At 45.0% G+C, this 20,612-nt stretch overlaps 1 protein-coding gene and 1 long non-coding RNA gene across 2 annotated transcripts in view; one reads left to right on the top strand and one right to left on the bottom strand.

Annotated features, from left to right (window-relative positions):
• RLF (RLF zinc finger) overlaps nt 1-9,082 on the bottom strand; it is a 55,125-nt gene extending 46,043 nt beyond the window's left edge. The window contains exons 1-2 of the mRNA XM_076357656.1: nt 8,870-9,082; nt 3,292-3,446 (exon numbers count right to left, since the gene is read on the bottom strand). Coding sequence (XP_076213771.1) covers nt 3,292-3,446; nt 8,870-9,082 — 368 coding nt within the window. The remainder of the gene's footprint in view (nt 1-3,291; nt 3,447-8,869) is intronic.
• Nucleotides 9,083-10,652: 1,570 nt separating this feature from the next.
• LOC143169818 (uncharacterized) lies at nt 10,653-19,451 on the top strand. The gene is made up of 3 exons (XR_012996944.1): nt 10,653-10,707; nt 18,976-19,115; nt 19,333-19,451. It is a non-coding gene; the product is annotated as an uncharacterized LOC143169818 (long non-coding RNA).
• The last annotated feature ends 1,161 nt before the right edge of the window (nt 19,452-20,612 follow it).

The raw sequence follows: 20,612 nt of genomic DNA on the forward strand, positions 1-20,612 counted from the left end.
ACAGAAATTTTAAAAAGTAAATTTTAAAAGCTTTCAGAATTGCGTTCATCTTTAGATTGTATTAGAAAACTTTTCTTACCCTAAGCTTCCTAAGAGTTAAAAAGATGACTAATTATACATTGGAAGATCAGCAGGAATAGTTCACCTGTTGCCAGGAATTATCCTGCATTTGTTAAGAGTTGAGTTAGCTCCTAATGATAGACAGCAGAGTGGTAAATGCAAGTTTGAATCAAATTACAACAGCTTGTTAGGTTGAGAAATGCTTTGTTAGATAGACAAAGCAGCGAACCATTACATGTGCCTCCTCACAGAGGTGTTACAGAAAGCAAGCACACTCTTCCTGGAAGCAACGTGTGTTAGACTCAGTAGGTGAGATACAGCTCAAGAAGTTTGAGGTAGACTGGTCTTATCAGTTGAATCCAGTTTTGCTACGTAGACCAGATGACATTCAGATCTCCTTTCTCTTTTCATGGTTGAAAAAGCATATAAACACCTTCTCAAAGATGGATAAATGGTAAACTCCCTTTCAGACCAATGCCATCACAGCAAACAGGAAAAAGTAGAAAGCAGTCAAATATTAACTACTGGCATACACAATGTGAACTAGGAACAGTTCTTTCTACTTTTTAACTTTAATCTATTAATCTTAGGACCACATAAACCATTTTCAGATGGAATGAAATTTTCTTACTGATGGTAACATGAATGGCATCTTCGCCCTCACACAGTATCCTCAGAAAAAAAACACTCACAGAAGCTCAGGTGAACAATCAGCTTCAAGGGCTTCCTAAGATTCACGAGGAAAGCCAGCTAACCAAATCTTGGTGAAAGACCAAATTTGATATGGCTAATTCTCTACAGAGGCAATACCTCTGGTATAGTAATATTGGAGGGTGAGGGGAATGTGTTGTGCTTTGTGGCTGTGGAAACAAGCAGTCTGAGTTCTACTTGATCAAAGCAGGTATGTCCCTTCATGGCCACAGCCAAGAAGAACATTCCTGTTCCCTCACAGTCACTTGCCAAATCTGTAAACTACAACAACAACCATTCCAAGCTCTCCTTTTATTTCCTAAGGTTAGACAGTGGACCAACAAGGTCTCACACTGCATCAGCATCATGTTTCTTATGGGTGGCACAGTCTCTATGTCATGTCAGATTTACTGTTAACACACAATTGACCAGTTCAGGTGGCAGGGAAAGCCACAGTATACTGAGTTTTGCTGTTACTGGCTCACCCTGCTGAGAAGGATGTCAGGAGGAGGAAGTTCTTTCCCCCTTCTCCAGGAGGGATGTTGGAAGGGAAGGAGGATTTCAATAGTAAGTAGAGCACTTTTGCTTTAAAACAGGAAGCTTCCTTGTTTCATTTCTCATCAGGGTTCCAGTCTGAAAATACACAGCATGTACAACAGCTGTGGGTAAACCAACTGTCTCCCCAAAAATCACAGTTACATGGAAACAGTATGTTTTCACGTCCCTAACCAGGTAATAGTCTTCCTCCCTCACGAAACTTAATTTTTATCTTTAGTTCCCTGCTCTAACTTCTCTCTCCCTCCCTTGGAAACTCTTATGTAAAAGAAAAACATGGGAGAGGGTGAGGTAAATAGCATACCTAACTGAACTATCTGTGACCTCAGTCGTTGTGTTTCTTATTCTTTAGATTCCTCTCAAATGTAATCGTAACAGAGGAGATTCCAGCAAGTCAGCCTCTCTACTGTCATCCACCACAAAATTTTCTGAATACATAAGCAACGGCAAACAAACTCCCCACACTGAAAGATGGAAGAAACCGTATTAGCAGAAGCAGAATATTCTGGTTTTTCTCAACAAGAGAAAAGCAATTTTCATAAGCAATTTTGACACAGAATTAGGATTCCTGCCCCAAAGTATATAACAGTGGCAAAATATATAGAAAGTACTCCAGGTATGGAAGACCTGCATACAAAGACAATGAAGTGACATGACTAGGAAACAGCACAATACACAAGCTAATTAATGATAATATGATGAAGATGAGAATATTCTATCCATAAAGGGACAGTCTGCAAAAGCAATTAAGATATTTTGCCAAAAATATATGTATTATGTACCAGGTAAATGATTTAGCAGTTTAAGTCTTCAGTTTCCATATTAAGAAGTTAAGACAGACTTTTCCTGATTTCACGCATTTTCCCTTCTTGACAGAAGGTTTAAAAAAAAAAATCACTCCTAGTTCACATATTTCTCATAACTCCAAAAAAAAAATTCAAGGCATCATATGGAGATATCTGGTTCTGAGCTGTTGATTTATATTGCAAGTTAGTACATTACAAAAAAAGCATATGACCAAGGAGTTCATTGCAAAACCCCTCTCGAAAACACTTGACTTCAGACCATGAAGCAAGTAAGCTACTGATAACAAAGAAAAAACAGCCCATTGAAAAACTGTCACAGAATTACTTTTATTCTATGATGATCTTTATATTCAAGGTTCTAGATCTTCACCCTCCCCCCTCGAATGAACCTTACCAGCAAGGAAAGACCAGTGCATCGAGTTATCCTTCTCAGGCTAAGGGTAGTAACTGATTATACTCCAATGTATGTGAAAGCCCTCAGGCTACACTCTTCAATTACAAATAGCTGCTTTGCACTTAAAACAGACTTTGAGGAACTACAAGTTATTCCAACTTAGCTGATGGACTGTAAAATAATTCTCTTTTGTTTGAAGAATTGCTGTGCTTTAAGTCATGTCTACAGACACTTGTCAAAGAGCTCAGGTTGAATCACTCTACTCTGTTTTGCTATCCTATAGCAACAGCCCACACACGCAACTTAGATTGCCATAAATACAAAACAGCTTATCCTTTTCAGAAAAGGACATGTTCAGAACTACCTTGCATTACAGGTGAGAGGACACACAAAAGCAGCAACTGCAGAGCAAGCGATACAGGTTTATTAATCCATGCATGAAGGTCTACTATTAAAGCTTCTATTTAATGAGAAACACACTAAGCTTTTTCTACAGAAAATAATAATAATTTTCAGAATGTTTAAGAAGGAACAGAACCTTCCTAATACCTGCATGATTATCCAAATACAGAAGAATAAAGCTTTACCACTTGTTCACATTAATTAACAAAATGCTCAAGTACATATTTGTGGTATGATTAAAAAAGTACTAAAGATGTTTACTAGACAATAAATTGTAAATACAGTTGTCAAATTAAGTATTACGCTATTTCAACAACTTGCCCTTTCATTTATAAAGTACAGTTTGTTTTTTTTAAAATATTAATGTACCAACTTAAAACTTACAGCACTAGCCTGCCAAGTACCAAAAGAACATCTTCACATTCTGTAGTCAAGTAAGGTCGTGCATTAGCAAAGCTTTGGATGGAGATTCGATATACTTCCAAAAAAGGTAAAATATGTTCCGATGCACCCCGACTGCCAGCATACTGAAGTAGTGTCTGAAAGAAAATGAGTTATCATTAGAAGTTCTCATAATACACTTTTGTCTAAAAAACAAATATCAATATGCAATATCAAGCATATACAGTGGAAGAATTCTGGAAGTTAGAAGTTTTTACTCTGAAGGAGATTTAAAAATGGTAGCTTTTCTCCTCAACAGAAGTTTTATTTTATTCAAAAATATTTTCATTTATTTTATTATTTTGATAAAGTTATCAGTATTTCTACTGGGGAGCAAGCTAGATGCAATCGGCAGAAATGTGAACTGTTAAGTTAAAAATTCAGGGAGCAGTTCTGCACTCAGCTTCTTTTGTACCACTGCCATGGAGACAGAACCACATATGTAACACTGGAATCTTTATTACTAGTGAGAATGCAGAAAAACAGGCAAGAAGGTCAAGATTAAGAACATTATTCCAGCTGTAGTATTTTAAAGATACACACATTACCCATACAGCAAACATGAAGCCATTAGAAGGGGATACAAAACCCAGATCAGACCATTAAGTAGTCATTTTTCAAATGCAAAATTACCCTAGATTTTACTACTTGACCATAGCAATCCTACATTATCCAGGCACAGTACCGAAGAAACAATGTAATATCTAGCCAGTTTTAAGAGAAATCAAAATAAGTTTCAAAAATCAGCACAGAGACAACAGTAGTATCTCCCAACCTTTTTAAAACTTCACTACACTACCATGTTATTTTCCAACAGGTTATAAAGTAATATTGAGAGCAAGCAGGGCACTGAGCTAAGAACACCTTAGCTCTACTGACAACCTGCCTCACAAGTAACATCCCTCCTCTGCATGCACGCCCTCCTACAACTCCAGACCAGTTATGCCTGTCTTCTTACCAATTCCAAACCCCCTCTCATGTTGCACCCTCCCTAGACCAAACAAGGTACCAATCTCGATTAAGGCCAGCTGCAAAGAAAACAAACAATTAAGACAACTGTGCTTTGTGGAACCCTTAGGGCCAAGACTGTAAGGAGTGCCCCACCCTGTAATTCAATACAAGCCAAATTGTCCTAAGAGGATCATCAGGTCATATCAGGCTTCAAATTACTTCACTTCAAGTTGGGACTCTGACACAAACAATTAACACCTTAAACAAACACATGATCATATCAGATTATGACTGGAAGGAGGACACTACTGAACAGACCTTACAATGAGCTTACTAAAACCAAGTGCAGTCGTCATAATGGCCAGAAACTTCTAAGACAAAGCCTAACTTCCAACACAGCAAGAAATAAGCGGCCAGCTACACACTATTTTGTGGACTATCCAGTGTTATGTCAGTGATCTAACTATACAACACTAGTCCTAGGGTAAAAAAAAAAAGCAGACATCCACTAGACTGGCACAACCATGTGTGATATTTAAGAAAAAATAAAATCTATAAAAAACACCATCTAAGAATCAGTAAAAATCAAGACCGTTTTGTGGATTATTCTCCTAGAACTCAGTATCAGTAATATAACTCCTAGGTGAATGGAAGTTACAAACTCTCCAAAAACCCCACACAATATTAATAGTTATAAAGAGGTAAGGAGGGTGGGGGAAGAGAAGACTGGAAGTTTACAGAAATCGTCCTTAAACACAGCACAAAGATCATTAGCAGAAGCAATGAATGACTAGTAACTAACCAGTCTAAAGTGCTTCTCTAACAGATTAATGAAGGATTTGATAATATAACTCAAATTATATATGTCATTAGAAGCATTAAATTACATTCAAAGGCTGTCAAGCTGTAATCCCTAGAGCTACTCAACTGATGACTATCAAAGTCATCTGTTTAGTAAACCCAGCAGTAATGCTATCATTATAGTGACTACAGAAATAGAAGATCAAACATACAAGTCTCTGCACTTTTCTAAAAATACATCCATTAAAACCAATCTATTTAAAAAGCCAAATTTAGTACTCAATTATTTGGACAGACACTTAAATCATAAACTCTGGTCTGTGTAAACCATAGAACATGGTAGAGTATTTCCTAAGATTAAATAAACTTACTAGAAAACACTGCACCCTTGCTTGAGTGCAATCCTAGCATTGAGATCAAAGTCTTACAGCTAATACCAGCAATTTGTTGAGTAGCCATTTATCAGAAACTTCTCCCCAAATAAATGAGAAATGATGGTTTCAGCGTATAAGACAGATTCAAGGCAAGAGACTTTATTAATAGCTTGAACTTCAAAGATATGTAGTTTTGAACATTATTATGCTATTAGCATTAGCATACCGACAAATAAGCAAAATGCAATAACTGTATTACAGAGGCTCTTAAAAGCCCTTCTACTATTTTGAAAGCAATATAAGTAGAAGTTTTAGTAGTCTACTACAGACTTTTCCTGGCAGTCTATATACAAGATAAAATTAGACAATTTTTAACTTGTCAGAAATCTATAATCCACACACTTAACAAGCAGTCAAGTAGCAATTTTATAAGCAATTACTACCTTAAAGTCTAATTACCCAAAGACAGTATTCAAACGTTTTAAGTCTGGTTAACACACATCCACTTACACTTTATCCTATCCTCCTTCCTTTGACTACAATAACACATCTAATTGGCAAGGGGTGAGAATAGCAGAGGCCACACACATCCACCTACCGCGTAATCTACAGACCAGCCTAGGTCCTCAACACTGCATAGATTCTCATGTCCTGCAATGCTGGAATACCTGCTTAGCTGCATTTCTTCTGAAGCATCAATTTTTTGCTCAGAACCAATTTAAACATGTCCAAGTTGCCTGACCTGTTATTACAGCTTTAAGTCTCTGTTTAAGAAAAAAACTTCCACCTCTTCTTAAACATACCTGATTGCATTTGACAGTCCTCAACTGTGTCACCTTTAATAACTTCAGAAAGCCAACAGCTGCTGGGTATTGGCAGATGGGATGCTTTGATGTCCTACAACCTCTGCTTCACTGATAACTGTTCTTCATATTTACGATAGCGCAACCTCAAACACAAGCACACTGTTCATTCTAGTTGGCTGTTTGGGTACATATTGAGCTCCCCAACAGACATGTTTTTCCTAGGGTGAATATGGAAAGCATTCACGCTTGTACAGTATAAAGTTGCAGAGTCAACCCGCTATTTAGGCTTCATGAGTTTCTTTGTTGTGTTATCCTGGACACCAGTCTTACTCCCCTGCTCAAAAATAGGGATCTTCAGGAAATCATGCCATCCAGCATCCCATCCAGGAAGAGCTACTGGAAAGCTGCACATGGCAGCACAAGTTTACATGTAGTAAAACATAGCATCCAGACAGCTCAAAGCACAGGAAAGCTACTGATTTGGTTCACAGTTTGTTGTGTCCCAACAGCCTCGGTAACTTCCACAGCAAAACAGAGCACCTTTCAGGACCATGCCACAGATGTACACACAGGATGGCAAATCCATCCCTGCCCTAAAACATTTCAGCTACCCTCATCGCAGCTACTTCCCAAGATGGTATTTAAGCCCAGTTAAATTCAGCTTCTCTCTAGGCACGTTCTGCTGTAGCTTAATAAGCTTATGACAAAATACCAGTCAAGTCATTAATACAAAATTAAGTTGAGCTCCTTAAATTTCACCTAGGGGCAGACCTTAAGTTATTTTTAAGTTTTATCACTCAAACTCTGTGCAACATTCACAAACATCCCCCATCAGAAGGGGAAACCAAGATGTAAAATTACATCCTAACCACAGTGGTTTGATTGCACAATGACATCACAAATTCATACTCCATTGAAGTTGCTGCATGACAGACTAGCAATTTCATGTTTTCCACTGTATCTCCTGGTGTACAGTCATGACAATCAGAAATGTCCCAAACTGATGGCAACCCAAGACAGACCTTTTTCATTTTTATCTGTACTATCTACCACAGTGTTCTAAAATGAGACTACCATTCAGTAACAGCACAAAGACCTAAAGAGCTCTACATTTTTTGTGGGACAGCGTTTGGGGTTTTGTTTGGTTTTTAAGTAACAGAACTGTCTCCCATCAAACTCCATTAATCAAGTACCTCTAATGCTTTATCTGTACCAAACTAATCCGGGCGACTGGACCTCTACATATATTGATCATCTTGACAACCTCTACTATGTTTTAGCTGAATATTTGTTTCAGTGTTCTCATGCAATGAATGCCACTGGAAACAATTTTAGCAAAAGCTGAAACATGGAGAAAGTCACGCATTATACTGGGCTCTGTGTAAATACAAGGTCACAGATCTTAACAGTATGCTTAACTTGGGACATATATAGCAGTATGCAACAGCATCATCCTGCAGTTTGAGAAACAAGAGTTTTGAAACCTAACAAATAAACTCCTTCTGTTGTTTCGGTAAGGGATGAGCTAAACATGCTCCCAGAACAGTATGGCAAAGTACACAACCTGTGGATGCAAAATGGAAGACTGAAGGATAACATCACTTATCTATAACACACCAGTAGGATTTTTTTGTCTCATTTGGCACCCGATTTTGCCATTCACCATTCAAATACAGTGGCTGTATCAGCTGAAGTATGGTTAAACTAGCTTGTAAAACAGATTTTTTTTTTTATTTTTACTTTTTATTTTAGAAACCACAATCTCTTCAGATTCAACAGGGATGGCTCTCCAACCTGCCAACCTAACAACAATTATTCAACCTTAGCGCTCACAGTAAATGATGCTGTGGGGGAAGCAAAAACTAATTAACCACTGAAAGAGTTTATCTGAGAATAAGTTATCTCCATCACTGCGACTTTAATCAAGTTCAGCTCTTGTTCAGGAGGCTAGTACCTCGATTCAGAAATTGCTGATCCTTAGCCTGAGTTGCATTAAGCAAGTATTCAGACAAGATCACTGGACCACAGAAGCTCATTCAGCGACTCAGGTGAACTGCAGGCCTTCACAAACCAGCCAGCATTGCATATTCCGCGGCAGATCTCAATGAAGGCAAAACACATCGTTTTGATCCCGAGGCAGGTAAAGAACGGAAAAGCGGAGGTCTAGGAACCGAGCCAAGACCGCACTGAGAAAACACGGCGCGGCCCGCCTGCCCCCGAGAACCTCCCAAGGGTCACCAGCTGTCCAGGCCCGAGGCGCTGCCCCAGCCCAAAGGCGAGCGGCTCCCTCGGTGCAACGGGCCCGGCCCCAGGCTGGCACCGGCGCGCCCACGGGGGCACCCCTCGGGGGCACCCCTCGGGCAGGGCGCGCACGTCCCCGCTCAGCAGCGGCGCACGCCGCCGCGAGCCCCCGCGCCGCACCACGGCGGCTCCGGAAGAGCGAGGGGAGCCCCCGGAACGGGAGCGCCTTGCCGCCGGCAGCGCTGGGCGCGCACCGCGGCGGAAGACGTCCGCCGGGCCCGCCCCGGCCCCGCCGCCCGGCACCCGGCCTGCGGCCCGCGCCGCGGCCCACCCCTGCCCGGCCCCTACCTGGCAGAAGCCCCGGCAGTAGGCCCGGGACGAAGCCTCCGACACCTCCTGCTCGCGCAGCTCCGTCTGCAGCTGCCAGAGGCGGGCTCGGAGCGCCGCCACCGGCCGCTGCATCTCGGGCCGCGGAGCCCCCTCGGCCTCAGCGTCCGCCATCTGCGCCCGGCCCCGCTGCGCGTAGGCAAGGATCACGTGACTCGCAGCCACTGACCTCATCGTCCCGGGACGGCGTCACGTGACGCACACGTGTCACGGCGCGCCCGTCGCTGCCCACGCGACCCGCCATCTGGGGCAGCGGGCGGACGTCTCCTATCGAGCGGCGTCACGTGACGCGGCGGGAGCGCGCCGCAAGCGCGCGTGCGCGCGGCTCTCCTGCGGGGAGGAGGGGGCGGGGCCGTCTGTCGCCCGCCGCGCGCTCCACCCCCCCCGCCTCGCAGCTCCCGCGCCAGGGGCCGGGGCCGCCGCGCTTCTGGGAGCCGCCCGCCCCGGCCCGGCCCGGCCCCGGCCCCGGCCCCGGCGAGGGGCGTCCTGCGCGGGCGGGGTGCGCGGGAGCGCAGGGGAGGAGCGAGGCGCCGGCGGCGGGGCGGGCGGGTCCGGCTGCCGCTTGAGCCTGGGCTCTCCGCCTGGTCCGCGGAGGGGGATTTCGCGGGGCGCCTCCCCAGGCGCTTCGCTCTCCCTCGCTACGACGCGGAAAGGCAACACCACCCCGGTGGATATTGGCACCGGTGTCCTCCGGCGCTTTGGGAGAGGGTCACCGAGAGGCGCTGGAAGTTTTCAGCCCGCTGCTGGTCCCAGAACTAGCACCAATAGGTACCCGTGTGTTATAAAGGTAATGGCAAAGCAAGATTACCTGACAGATAATGATGGACACCAGGGAGAGGCAACTTTTTCAGTTAGATTGCGTTTATTTTAATCTCTTGTTTAAAAGCACGTTGTTGAAAGCAGGACATTTGTGAATTGAGGAAAGCCCTGGAGGGTCCGATGCCTGGCCAAACACGGGAACCAGGAGAACAGTAAATTGCTTTTGCCAAGAACTTGCAACTTGCAGCGTGTCCTGTGAAATAAGATGGTACGCCCTTGGGTCAGGAAGCTTTGCAGGGCATTGCTGCGGGGCCCTCTGGTTGACAATTTGACCTGCCAGGGTAAAAATCAGGAGGGCAAGCCCAGCAGTAGAGGCTGTGAAACCTTGCAGGAAGCGATCAGTGCCAGTAAGACTCACTTTTACCACATCTGACTGCGAAGGGGATCCCTGAAGTCCACCCAGAAGTAGAGGCTGAAATGGTACATAGTTGCCTGGAGCTCCCAGGCCAGAAATCTGCTGGCAGGCATTTTGGCTTCCTTCATTTGTCTTGCCTAGGAAGGAGGGGAGGTAAAATCATAGATCCTTCTGCAGGAACACCCCCCCCCCCCCAACCAAAAAACAACAAACAAAACATTTTCCTTTGGTTTTAGTCTGGGTAACTCAAAGGCATGCTATTTTCTTTTTTGATTTGAGAATTTAGGTAAGGGAGGCCCCTGGCTTGTTTATGAGCATATAGTTGGGGGTTTCTACCCTCCAGTGAGATGGGAATCTCTCTTTCTCCTTTTCATACTCTGCCTAATTGGGCATGAACAGTGGGAGGGAAACATGTCTCTGTCCACCTGGTAAGAATTACCTGCTTTTTTCCATTTCAGTCTCTGCAAGTCAAATGAGAAGGGGAGAGGAGTGGAGAAGTCAGGAAGACCTGGGGTGAATTGACATGGAACCATTTGGGAAGCTTTTCCTAGTTGCAAGCAAGCTGTATGATTTCAGCTCATAGCTTTGTGGTACGAAGCAAGTGGAGTGCTTAATGTTTGGAGAGGTGGGTGAAAACTAAGAGATGGGTTAGGAATAGCAAAACTATCCTGCAGATTTAAAGCCAAAGGGGGCCTTAAAAGGTGTCCTGGGAAGGAGAGAAGAGATGTAAAACAAGAGCCTGGAGCTCTTGGGTGACAGATCTGCCCATGAGCTTTTGCACATCCCCCTTACTCTCCTACAAGTTAAATGCCTCTGTAGTTCTCCTGTTGGGAGAGGGTGTCTCCTAGATACCAGTCTGGATTGCATGGTAGGGTGAACAACAGTATAAGAAATCTACTGCTGGGGGGGGTGTGGTATTGTTCCCCTTTCAGAATGGACCCTTCCCCTTTTCCAAAATCTGGGAAAGTCCCCTCCTTGCACAAGACTTTATATGGGGCCATGGATATAAGGAAAAACTTTTTAACCGTGAGGACAGCCAAGCAGTGGAGTAGGGTGCTGAAAAAGCTTGTGCAGTCTCCGCTCTTAGAGGTGTCCAAGACAAGACTGGGTAAAGCTCTGAGCAGCCTCACCTGACCTCATAGCTGACCCTGGTTTGAGTAGGAAATTGGACTAGAAACCTCCTGGGGTCCCTTCCAACCAGAATTATTCTGTCATTCTACCGACGTTTTTTAGTTTGGACGGAGTCCTGGGCCGGGAGCACAAGAAGGTGAGTGCGTGGCCAGAGAGGTTGTCCTCCCCTCTGAGCTTGCTCGTGTCCTGCTGTCCTTTATCTCACCTGGAAGGGGCAAGGGACATCTACCAGGCCTGCACTGTCAATGCCAACACCTCTTCTGGCAGCGGGGGGAGGCCAGAATGGACTCCTCATGGCAGATCCACAAAGTCAACAAAGAGCAAACAGGTCGTCAAATCAGTTGGTAGAGCTGGCTGGCTTGTGATGGCCCCTAGGGCCCCTGGGGAATGTTAGTCCTTGGTTTCTCTCTCACACCATGCTCAGGAGAGAACCACAGCAGCCTGCCAGGCACACTTGACTTAGCACATCTGACTCTCTCTGTTAACTGTAAGCCACCATAGCCTGCTGCCAGGCCCTCCTTATGCCGGCAGCTCCCCTGCCCATCACCCCCAGGCACTGGGGGAGAGTGGCCAACTGTATGATCCTGCAGGTCATCCATTACATGGAGCGGCTTCAGTGAAGAGCCAACCTGAGGGCCAATACATGCGACTTTGAGCCTTATCTGTCTCGCAGCAGCTATTAGGAAAGGAGGGAGGAGGACAGATCCTTGTAGAAAGGCCTCTTTTCCATCCCTCCTCTCTGGTGTTTTTAACCTTCTTCCCTCTCCCCGGGTCTTGATTCTGCTCTCCTGTTGAAGTGAGGCTGGGGCAGAGGGAAGCCTCTGCATTTCATCCTCCAGCAGCAGGACAGAGTACTGAAGACACGCAGAGGAAAAAAGTGGGGATCTGAGTACACCTGGAGGCGAATAGCAGACATTGCACGGAGGGCGGTGGAGTGTTTATATGTGACAGTGGAGTGTTACATGACAGAGATAAGTGCATTTTATATGTGTTTATACACCTTCATACGTATATGTTGTTATACATGTTTAAATGCATACATATATATGGATAGATAAAATATATTTTTATAGTTATATATGTGTATGAGAGCCATTGAAGTAGTTGGAAGATAAACCTTTCTCTTTACCCTAGAGAAACATTAAAGGCCCTCAGGGCTAGGACATTGTCCTTAGCCATGTTCTGTCCCACAGGAGGTACCTAGGATTTAACAACTTGCCGCTGGTTGCCAGCTGAAGTCCAACGTTTTTGTTTACACGCACTTTTTATAATATAGCTACATATATATATATATGCATAAAAAGGTATAAAAGGTTTCATTGGTGGTTGTTTTTTTTAATGAGAGATAATGGAATTAATTGTAAATTTTAAACATTCACTGAAAGAAAATTATATAAAAATAAAATGTGGCTTCATTGGCCACCTTTTCTACAAGTCTGCCACAGAAGCTTTAAACAGGTCTGGGGTGAGTGTGCATTGAAGAGGGAGCGGGGCAAAGGGCCAGTCCTGTGAGTCAAATCAAGGGACCCCCACTCAACCCTTGCTCATCCAAAGGAGAGACCCATCTTTGAGTCTAACCAAGAGGCCCAGCCAACCTCCCTCCCTACTCCTGTGCTGCTGAAAGCAGTCTAGTCATATGTGTTTCACTGACACGAGGTGGTGGCAAGAAAAACCTGTATGAATTTACAGACTTTTTAGAAATATGCTCACTTTAACTTTAGGCTGTTATGCCACAACTAGAATTTTAGTTCTCTGCTGCAGTCATCAGTCATGGACGCAGTACTCCAGGTGGGGTCTCACCAGAGCAGAGCAGAGGGGCAGAATCACCTCCCTCCACCTGCTGGCCACACTTCTTGTGATGCAGCCCAGGATATGGTTGGCTTTCTGGGCTGCAAGCGCACATTGCCAGCTCATACCCAATTTTTCATTCACCAGTATCCCCAAGTCCTTCTTGGCAGGGCTGCTCTCAATCCATTTATCCCCCAGTCTGTGCTGATACTGGGGATTGCCCCAACCCAGGTGCAGGACCTTGCACTTGGCCTTGTTGAACTTCATGAGGTTTGCACAGACCCACTCCTCAAGCCTGTCGAGGTCGCCCTGGACGGCATCCCTTCCCTCGTGTGTATCAACTGCACCAGTCAGCTTGGTGTCATCTGCAAACTTGCTGAGGGTGCACTCAGTCCCACCGTCTATGTCACTGATGAAGATACTAAATAATATTGGTCTCAGTACAGATCCTTGAGGGACGCCACTCGTTACTACTTGGACATCGAGCCATTGACTGTAACTCTTTGGATGCGGCCATTCAGCCAGTTCCTTATCCATCTAACATTTCATCCATCAAACCCATACCTCTCCAATTTAGTGGCAAGAATGTTGTGTGGGACTGTATCAAAGGCCTTACAGAAGTCCAGGTAGATGACATCCATAGCTCTTCCCTTGTCCACTGATGCAGTCACTCCATCATAGAAAGCCACTAGATTAGTCAGGCACAATTTGCACTTGGTGAAGCCATGTTGGCTGTCTTCATTCACCTACCTGTCTTCCATATGTTTCAACGTGTCTTCCAGGAGGATCTGTTCCATGATCTTAGCAGATGCGGAGGTGAGGCTGCCTGGTCAGTAGTTTCCAGGGTCCTCCTTTCTACCCTTTTTAAAAATGGGTGTGGCTTCCCTTTTTCCAGTCACTGGGGACTTCTCACTGCCACAAATATGATGGAAAGTGGCCTGGCGACTACATCAGCCAGTTCCCTCAGGACTCTGGGATGCATCTCCTCAGGTCCCATGGACTTATGTATGTTCAGATTCCTCAGGTGGTCTCGAACCTGGTCTTCACTTACAGTGTTGTTCCCCCAGTCCCTGCCTTGAGGTTCAGGGGCTTGAGAGATGTGGGAAGAGAGATTACCATCGAAAACTGAGGCCAAAATGTTGAGTACCTCAGCCTTCTCCATGTCAGTTATCATTAGTTCTCCTGTCATTTATCGGGGGTGGGTGGGGTGTTAAATTTTCTTTAATCTTCCTTTTCTGACCAATGTACCTGTAGAAGCCCTTCTTATTATTCTTCACATCCCTCGCCAAATACAGTTCCAACTGTGCCTTAGCTTTCCTGATCCCCTCCTTACACATCTGGGCAGTGTCCCTATATTCTTGCCAGGATACATGTCCCTGGTTCCACTGCCTGTGCATTTCCTTCTTACACTTTCGTTTGACCAGGAGGTCCTTACTCAGCCATGCTGATCTCCTGCATTCCTGTCCTGATTTGTTACACCTGGGAATCGAGAGCTCTTGTGCTCTAAGAAAAATGTCTTTAATGAGCTGCCAGCTCAGTTCAGCTCCTTTATCCCTGAGGGCAGTTTCCCAGGAGTCCCATCCCCACTTAAACAACTGAAAGTTTGCTCTCCTAAAATTCAGGGTCCTGACTCTACTCTTCACCTGGCCCATATCCCTCAAGATTGTGAATGCCAATCAATCACTGCAGCCCAGGCTGACACCAATCTTGACATCTCTAATTAGTTCATCCATGTTGGTAAGCAACAGATCTAATAATGCTTCTCCTCTGGTTGGGCTATCTATCACCTGGATTAAATTATCCTCGATGCACTCCAAGAGTCTCCTGGACTGCTTACAGCTTGCCATGCTGCTTTTCCAGCAGATGTCAGGGTGATTGAAGTCCCCCAGCAGGATCAGAGCCTTGTGAGTGTGATGCTTCCTGTAGTTGAAGAATGCTTTGTCAGCAGGCTCCCCTTGATGGGGTGGCCTGGAGTAAACGCCAGCCACAAGGTTTCCTTTGTTGGCTTGGAATGTACCTGTACAATGTACCTGTCCAGCTTTCAGACATCCTTCACAAACAGGGTATGCCAGCTGGAGTCAGTCTTCAGGTGTTTTCCTGAAGGAAGCAGCTCCTGGGGAGCTGCTGGGACATGGTGGTGATCTGAAAGTACAGAAGGAGATGAGTTCTTACAAGTATGGGATGAGTTTGTTGTCCATTTTCTGCTTACAAGCTGTGTGCCTGCTTCTGCTGCGGGAGAATTAGGTGGTGTGTTATCAACACCTTTCTAGCTACAAATACAAGGCACAGCACTATGAGGGCTGCTATGGGGAAAGTTAACTCCATCCCAGCCAGACCCAATACAATCCCCACCCCTTATTCCATACCATTTGCGTCATGCTCAGGTCCCACATAATTTAATACATTTATATATCTTCTAACCATCCCATTGTATCTAATTCTCATTACTGAAATCCCTTCTTACCAACACTTAAAACTTATACTACACACTGAAACCATCTTTATACCCAACATACAGATTTATACATTCTGATTAACTACTATCCCGTCCCCTAACAGATAGATAGTATTCTCCCATTCCATGGGCTTCTTCCACTCCTCCAAACATTCATAAGAACAGGCTATGACTTGGGCCCCATCTGTCAAGATGGGTGCTCAGGACAGGAGAAGCAGCATGTTTGATTGTTGTGTGCCAACACTGGCTTGGTTTGGGCCATCGTTCCACTAGCATGCTTCCTTGCAAAGCTCACTCTTCATCAGTTCAGGTCGTTCCTGCTACATTACTTCCTACAACATACAAGTCACATCACAGATGATTTTTCCCCCAAGGTTAAATCTCCTTGAGGCACACACCAGGTCTCCCCATCCTTCCACATTACCCACCAAGTACACCCAGGTCCTTGAGCGAAGACAATCCCATGAATGGGTTTGCCTTTTCCCAAGAGAGGAGCAATCCAACCACCTTCCCCAGCCACTTCCCTATGTGCACTACAGGGACCTTACCTCCTCCCACAATATGTAGGGGTTTTGTCTGGGTAGGACCAGGATGCTTAGCAGATCCTCTGGTATTAACCAGCCAAGTGGCTTCTGCTAAATTTATATCCCAGTGCTTCTATGCCCCATTGCCCAACACTCTCAACATAGTCTTTAATAGTCCATTATATCTCTCAGTCTTTCGGCACCTAGTCAATGCCGTGTTTCTTGGCCCAGGAGTTTATGAGGTTATTTCGGAAATGAGTCCCATTGTCTGATTCAATTCTTTCTGGGGTACCATCTCGCTACAAAATTTGCCTTTCAAGGCCTAAGATGGTGTTTTGGGCAGTGGCATGGTTTACAGGGTATGTTTCTAGCCAACTGGTAGTTGCTTCCACCATGGTGAATATGTAGTGCTTGCCTTGGTGTGTTCGTGGCAGTGGTCCAATATAGTCAATTTGCCAGGCCTCGCCATATTGAAAACCCAGCCACCACCCTCTATTCCAGGGAGACTTTACTCATGTGGCTTGCTTGATTGCGGCACATGTTTCACATTCATGAGTGACCTGTGTGATGTCCTCCATGGTCAGGTCCACCCCTCAATCACAAGCCCATCCATCCTGATGTTTCATGGGCCCATTGATCTGACGGTGTGCTCCCCCGCCCAACCTGACCTTTATCTCCTGTAACCCTGCTTAAGTGATAACTACCAGGGGCAGTCATTAATGGATGCTGATGGTGATACTTTGTCCATTAACGAACTGGATTCGGGAGCCAGATAACAACACAATAGCCCTTGGTTATTGTGAGAAATATGCCCACCTAACCACAGTTATTGGTATGTAAATATGACTATAAGTCTTATCCCTATAAATAGTGAGCAGCCCAAGAGCCCTTTGAGCTCTCCTGCGCGGCAGCAGGCTGCACGGCGGGAGCTCCCCTTGAGCAGGGACACCTCTCAAGGTTACTCCTCGAGGTTGAGAGATTCCTTGCCGCAACGGATCCTCGACAAGTGACTAACAGCATGCTAGACTCTGAAATCTTAGCTAAGTGACAGAAAGGATTGATTGTGCATAGATAATAATCCTTTAGACATAAACCGTTGACCAAGTCTGGGACTAGGATTGGATCCAGCCACACGTAGACTCCTCTCTGAGAAGGAGTTTAGAAAGCAAGGGGGTCCGTTCGGAACCTCATGACTCAACGCGAGGGCCTCCCTGACAGTTTTTGTCTGACCCTGTCCTCTATGAAGTGAATAATCAAGCGTACCTTGCCATCGAATCTTGTTCACTGTCGCATTTACCGTTGAACTTTATTAATTCACACTTCAACTCACTGTTTTCTATCAATAAATATTGTTGCTTCTCTCTTACGAGTGAAGTGCAGTCTCACTCCATCCGTGACAATCGAGCTACAAATAGGTCACCTTTACGCTCCCAATCCAGGTCCACCTGAGCTACTTCAATTTTGACAGCCTTGTCTAGCTGTTCATTGTTTCAATGTTCTTCAGTGGCGCGACTTTTGGGCGTGTGAGCATTTACATGATGTACCTTTAGAGTGATGTTTTCTACCCAAGCAGTGATGTTTTGCCACAGTGCAGCAGTCCAGATGGGTTTACCTCTGCGCTGCCAATTGGTCTTCCTCCACTGCTGTAGCCACCCTTGTAGGGCATTAGCCACCATCTGTGAGTCAGTATAGAGATGTACTGGCCACTTTTCTCATTCAGCAGTCTCTAGGGCTAGTTGGATAACTTTCAATTCTGCAAACCTACTTGACGCCTTCTCCTTCAGTGGCTTCAATGACTTGTCATGTGGGACTCCACAGAGCAGCTTTCCACTTCCGATGGTTTCCGATTCCTACGAGGCCTTCCTGGATGTTCCTTTGCATATAAAAGTAAGAGGGTTTGTAATTGTGCTTCAAGACGTCCTGAGGCCCCTGTAGCTTTCCAGAATCCATGCAGTTGACTTAAAAATGTATACTGCAAACACAAGAGAGCTTGGTGGTGGGTGGGAAGTGGAATGGACTGTGTCTTTCTGGGGAGGCCATGGCAGTGGTCTCCCCATAGGTGCTGGCTTTAAGCTGGACAAGCATGCATTATCCTCTCTGCACCCTCGATGTACTCTCATCCTTCTTCATTTTGCTTCCCTCAACACCCCTCTGGCTCCGAGGCTGATGGGTTGTCTTGTTTTCATTATTGATGACCCTGCACGCCATCGGTAGATGAACTGTGTTGTGCCACAGAGAGGTAGCTCTTGATAGCCCTGGGAATCCCTTGGAAATGAAGGAAATGTTCAGCATAATACTCTCTTTCTGACTCCTTCTGGACACTGCTTGGGGGTTCATGGTGGGTCTCCTCAGCCTCAGCTACCTGGGTCTTTGTGTAAACTCCTAGGAAGTGTTTGGGCGAGGGCGTTTCCCCGAGCTCAGTGCTCTCCTTTCTCACTCCTCCAGGCAGCCTCATCTGTCACTGCAGCTCTGGAGGACTTGTGAAACCCGAGCAGCTGGATGGCGAAAACTGCTTTAAATGTAGCAAGAAAGATGATTACTGACGACATAATACTAGATCCTGCGTGAATGTGTTGCATGTCATTAAGCATGAGTTATCTTTTCCCATAGATTAGATGCACAATAATGAGACTCAGTTGTGGGTTTTTAAAAAATTTTTTTAAATTCAGTTCTTATGGAACTGAGTAGCCTTAAAATAGTGTAAGGATGTGTGATACCTGAAAGCTTGTCTGGCTTTCTGGGGGGAAAAAGGGTGCATTTCAAGGGTGCATCACACTTGGCTCTGTGCTTGGTTTCAAGATGTGAAAAGATGGTCTGCTCCGACAGAGCTGCTTTGGCTGAGAAGATTCCTGCCATCCATTACACGTTGCTTTAGGGAAAACCAAGTGTTCATGATCCCCAAAGATGTATTTATACACCTCTAGCCCCTGGTCTTTGAAGGCTATTTCATGAAGTACTTCAGGATCATTTCTGAGCCCTCTTGGTCTCTCCTTAGGTTGTGGAATATCCAAGTACTTGGATCTTTGGTCATGCACATCACAGGCAGCTGGAGAACCGCTCCTCTACACCTTATATGCTGTTCTGGTACATAGCAGTAGCAGCTGTCATGGGGGACACTATTTCTGCTACACAAAGGTAAACAGCATCTTCCTTCCTAGCAGGGGAAAAATGTGGGCTGAGGAAGACAAACTTTCACGGCAGTGTTACTGGCAGCCAAGGTTTTGGAGGAGAAGGTCTCCTTACGGGAGATTGGATTTGTTTTGGCATGCTCTTGGTTCTGCAGTTTTTCTGCCTGGGTTTTTGTGGAGAAACCATGCAGTTCACCTCCAGATATCGAAGCCTTTCTTTGCAGACCAGCAATGGACTGTGGTATGAGAAGAATGATACATCTGTGGTTCTTTGTGACATCAACAACAAGCAACAACACTTCGTGACATCAAGCAGCAAGCTTATCTGTTGTTTAATGTCGGGTAATAACAATTATTAAAGTGTATTTAGGATATGTTTCCTTTTCATAGTTTTGGTATTTTTCTTATCATCATCCTGAGTGTTTCTCTTTGTGTCATAGGAGACAATTACTACCTGCATCATTCAGTTGCTCTCTTTTCCCTCCCACACTGCAGCTTTCTTCACAGCTGCCCTGCTACAGCCACACTCCTTCAAAGAGTGGCTACTGCTAAGCTGTGGATCCATGCTATTTCAGGTCTCCATCATCAAGGGCTTTCTAGACCCCACTGGATGAAGCCCCGAGCATTGTGGTCGGACCTCCTAGCCAGTGCTGCTTGCAGCTGGAGGACTGCAGGACTGAGGCCCTCCTGGCGTCCTTTTTATCTGGAATGAACCAATGACCTTGTCATTTTCCTGGATTTGTAAACATAAACTGATTTCTAAACATAAGTTCTGCCTGTAATTTTTCCAGAAAATTCCTTCCCAATAAATGAATTGGTCTTCCTTCCATTATCACAAACTGACAGTATAGTAAATGTGGACCTACTTCTACTAATAACGGGATTGTTATCCCCATTGTCACGGGGTGCCCTTCAATTCCTAGCATCTAAACTTTCTCTTGACTTTATTAATCTGAGTATTAATTTATCATAGAGTAGGTCACACCTGTGTCTATCAGAAATTCTAAAGTGTGATTATTGACTTTTATCATGATTTGAGCATGATCTCCTACCACTAGTTTGCACGCCGCAAGGGTTCTAGGCTCTCCCATCACCTGTCATTGTTGAGTGTCATACCGAGGGAATTCTGCCAATTCCTCAGCATTTTCTCTGCATGGCAGTTTCCAAGCAGGGGGATTCCCAAATCCTCTGGTCATTTGTGGCCAAACTGGACATTCTGTCTTCCACTGGCCACCTTTCTTACAGTATGCACAACAGTTTGGGTCTAATTGTCCTCTTCCCATTTCTCCTGCTGTTCCCACACCCCTTCCTCCTCATCCTTGTCCTATCATATTCATTCCTGTTCCTCTTGTCACCAGAGTTCCTCCCAATGCTACTGCAGCATATTCACTTCCTCTGTCTTTCTTCTTTCCTCTTCTTTCTTTTCTGTCTCCGATCTGCCATCATATACATATGCTGCCAGAGACAGTATCGTTTGTGGATTTGCCCCCGCCATCCTGGAGCA

Source organism: Aptenodytes patagonicus, chromosome 21 (assembly GCF_965638725.1).
Source record: "Aptenodytes patagonicus chromosome 21, bAptPat1.pri.cur, whole genome shotgun sequence".
Taxonomy (NCBI): Eukaryota; Metazoa; Chordata; class Aves; order Sphenisciformes; family Spheniscidae; genus Aptenodytes; species Aptenodytes patagonicus.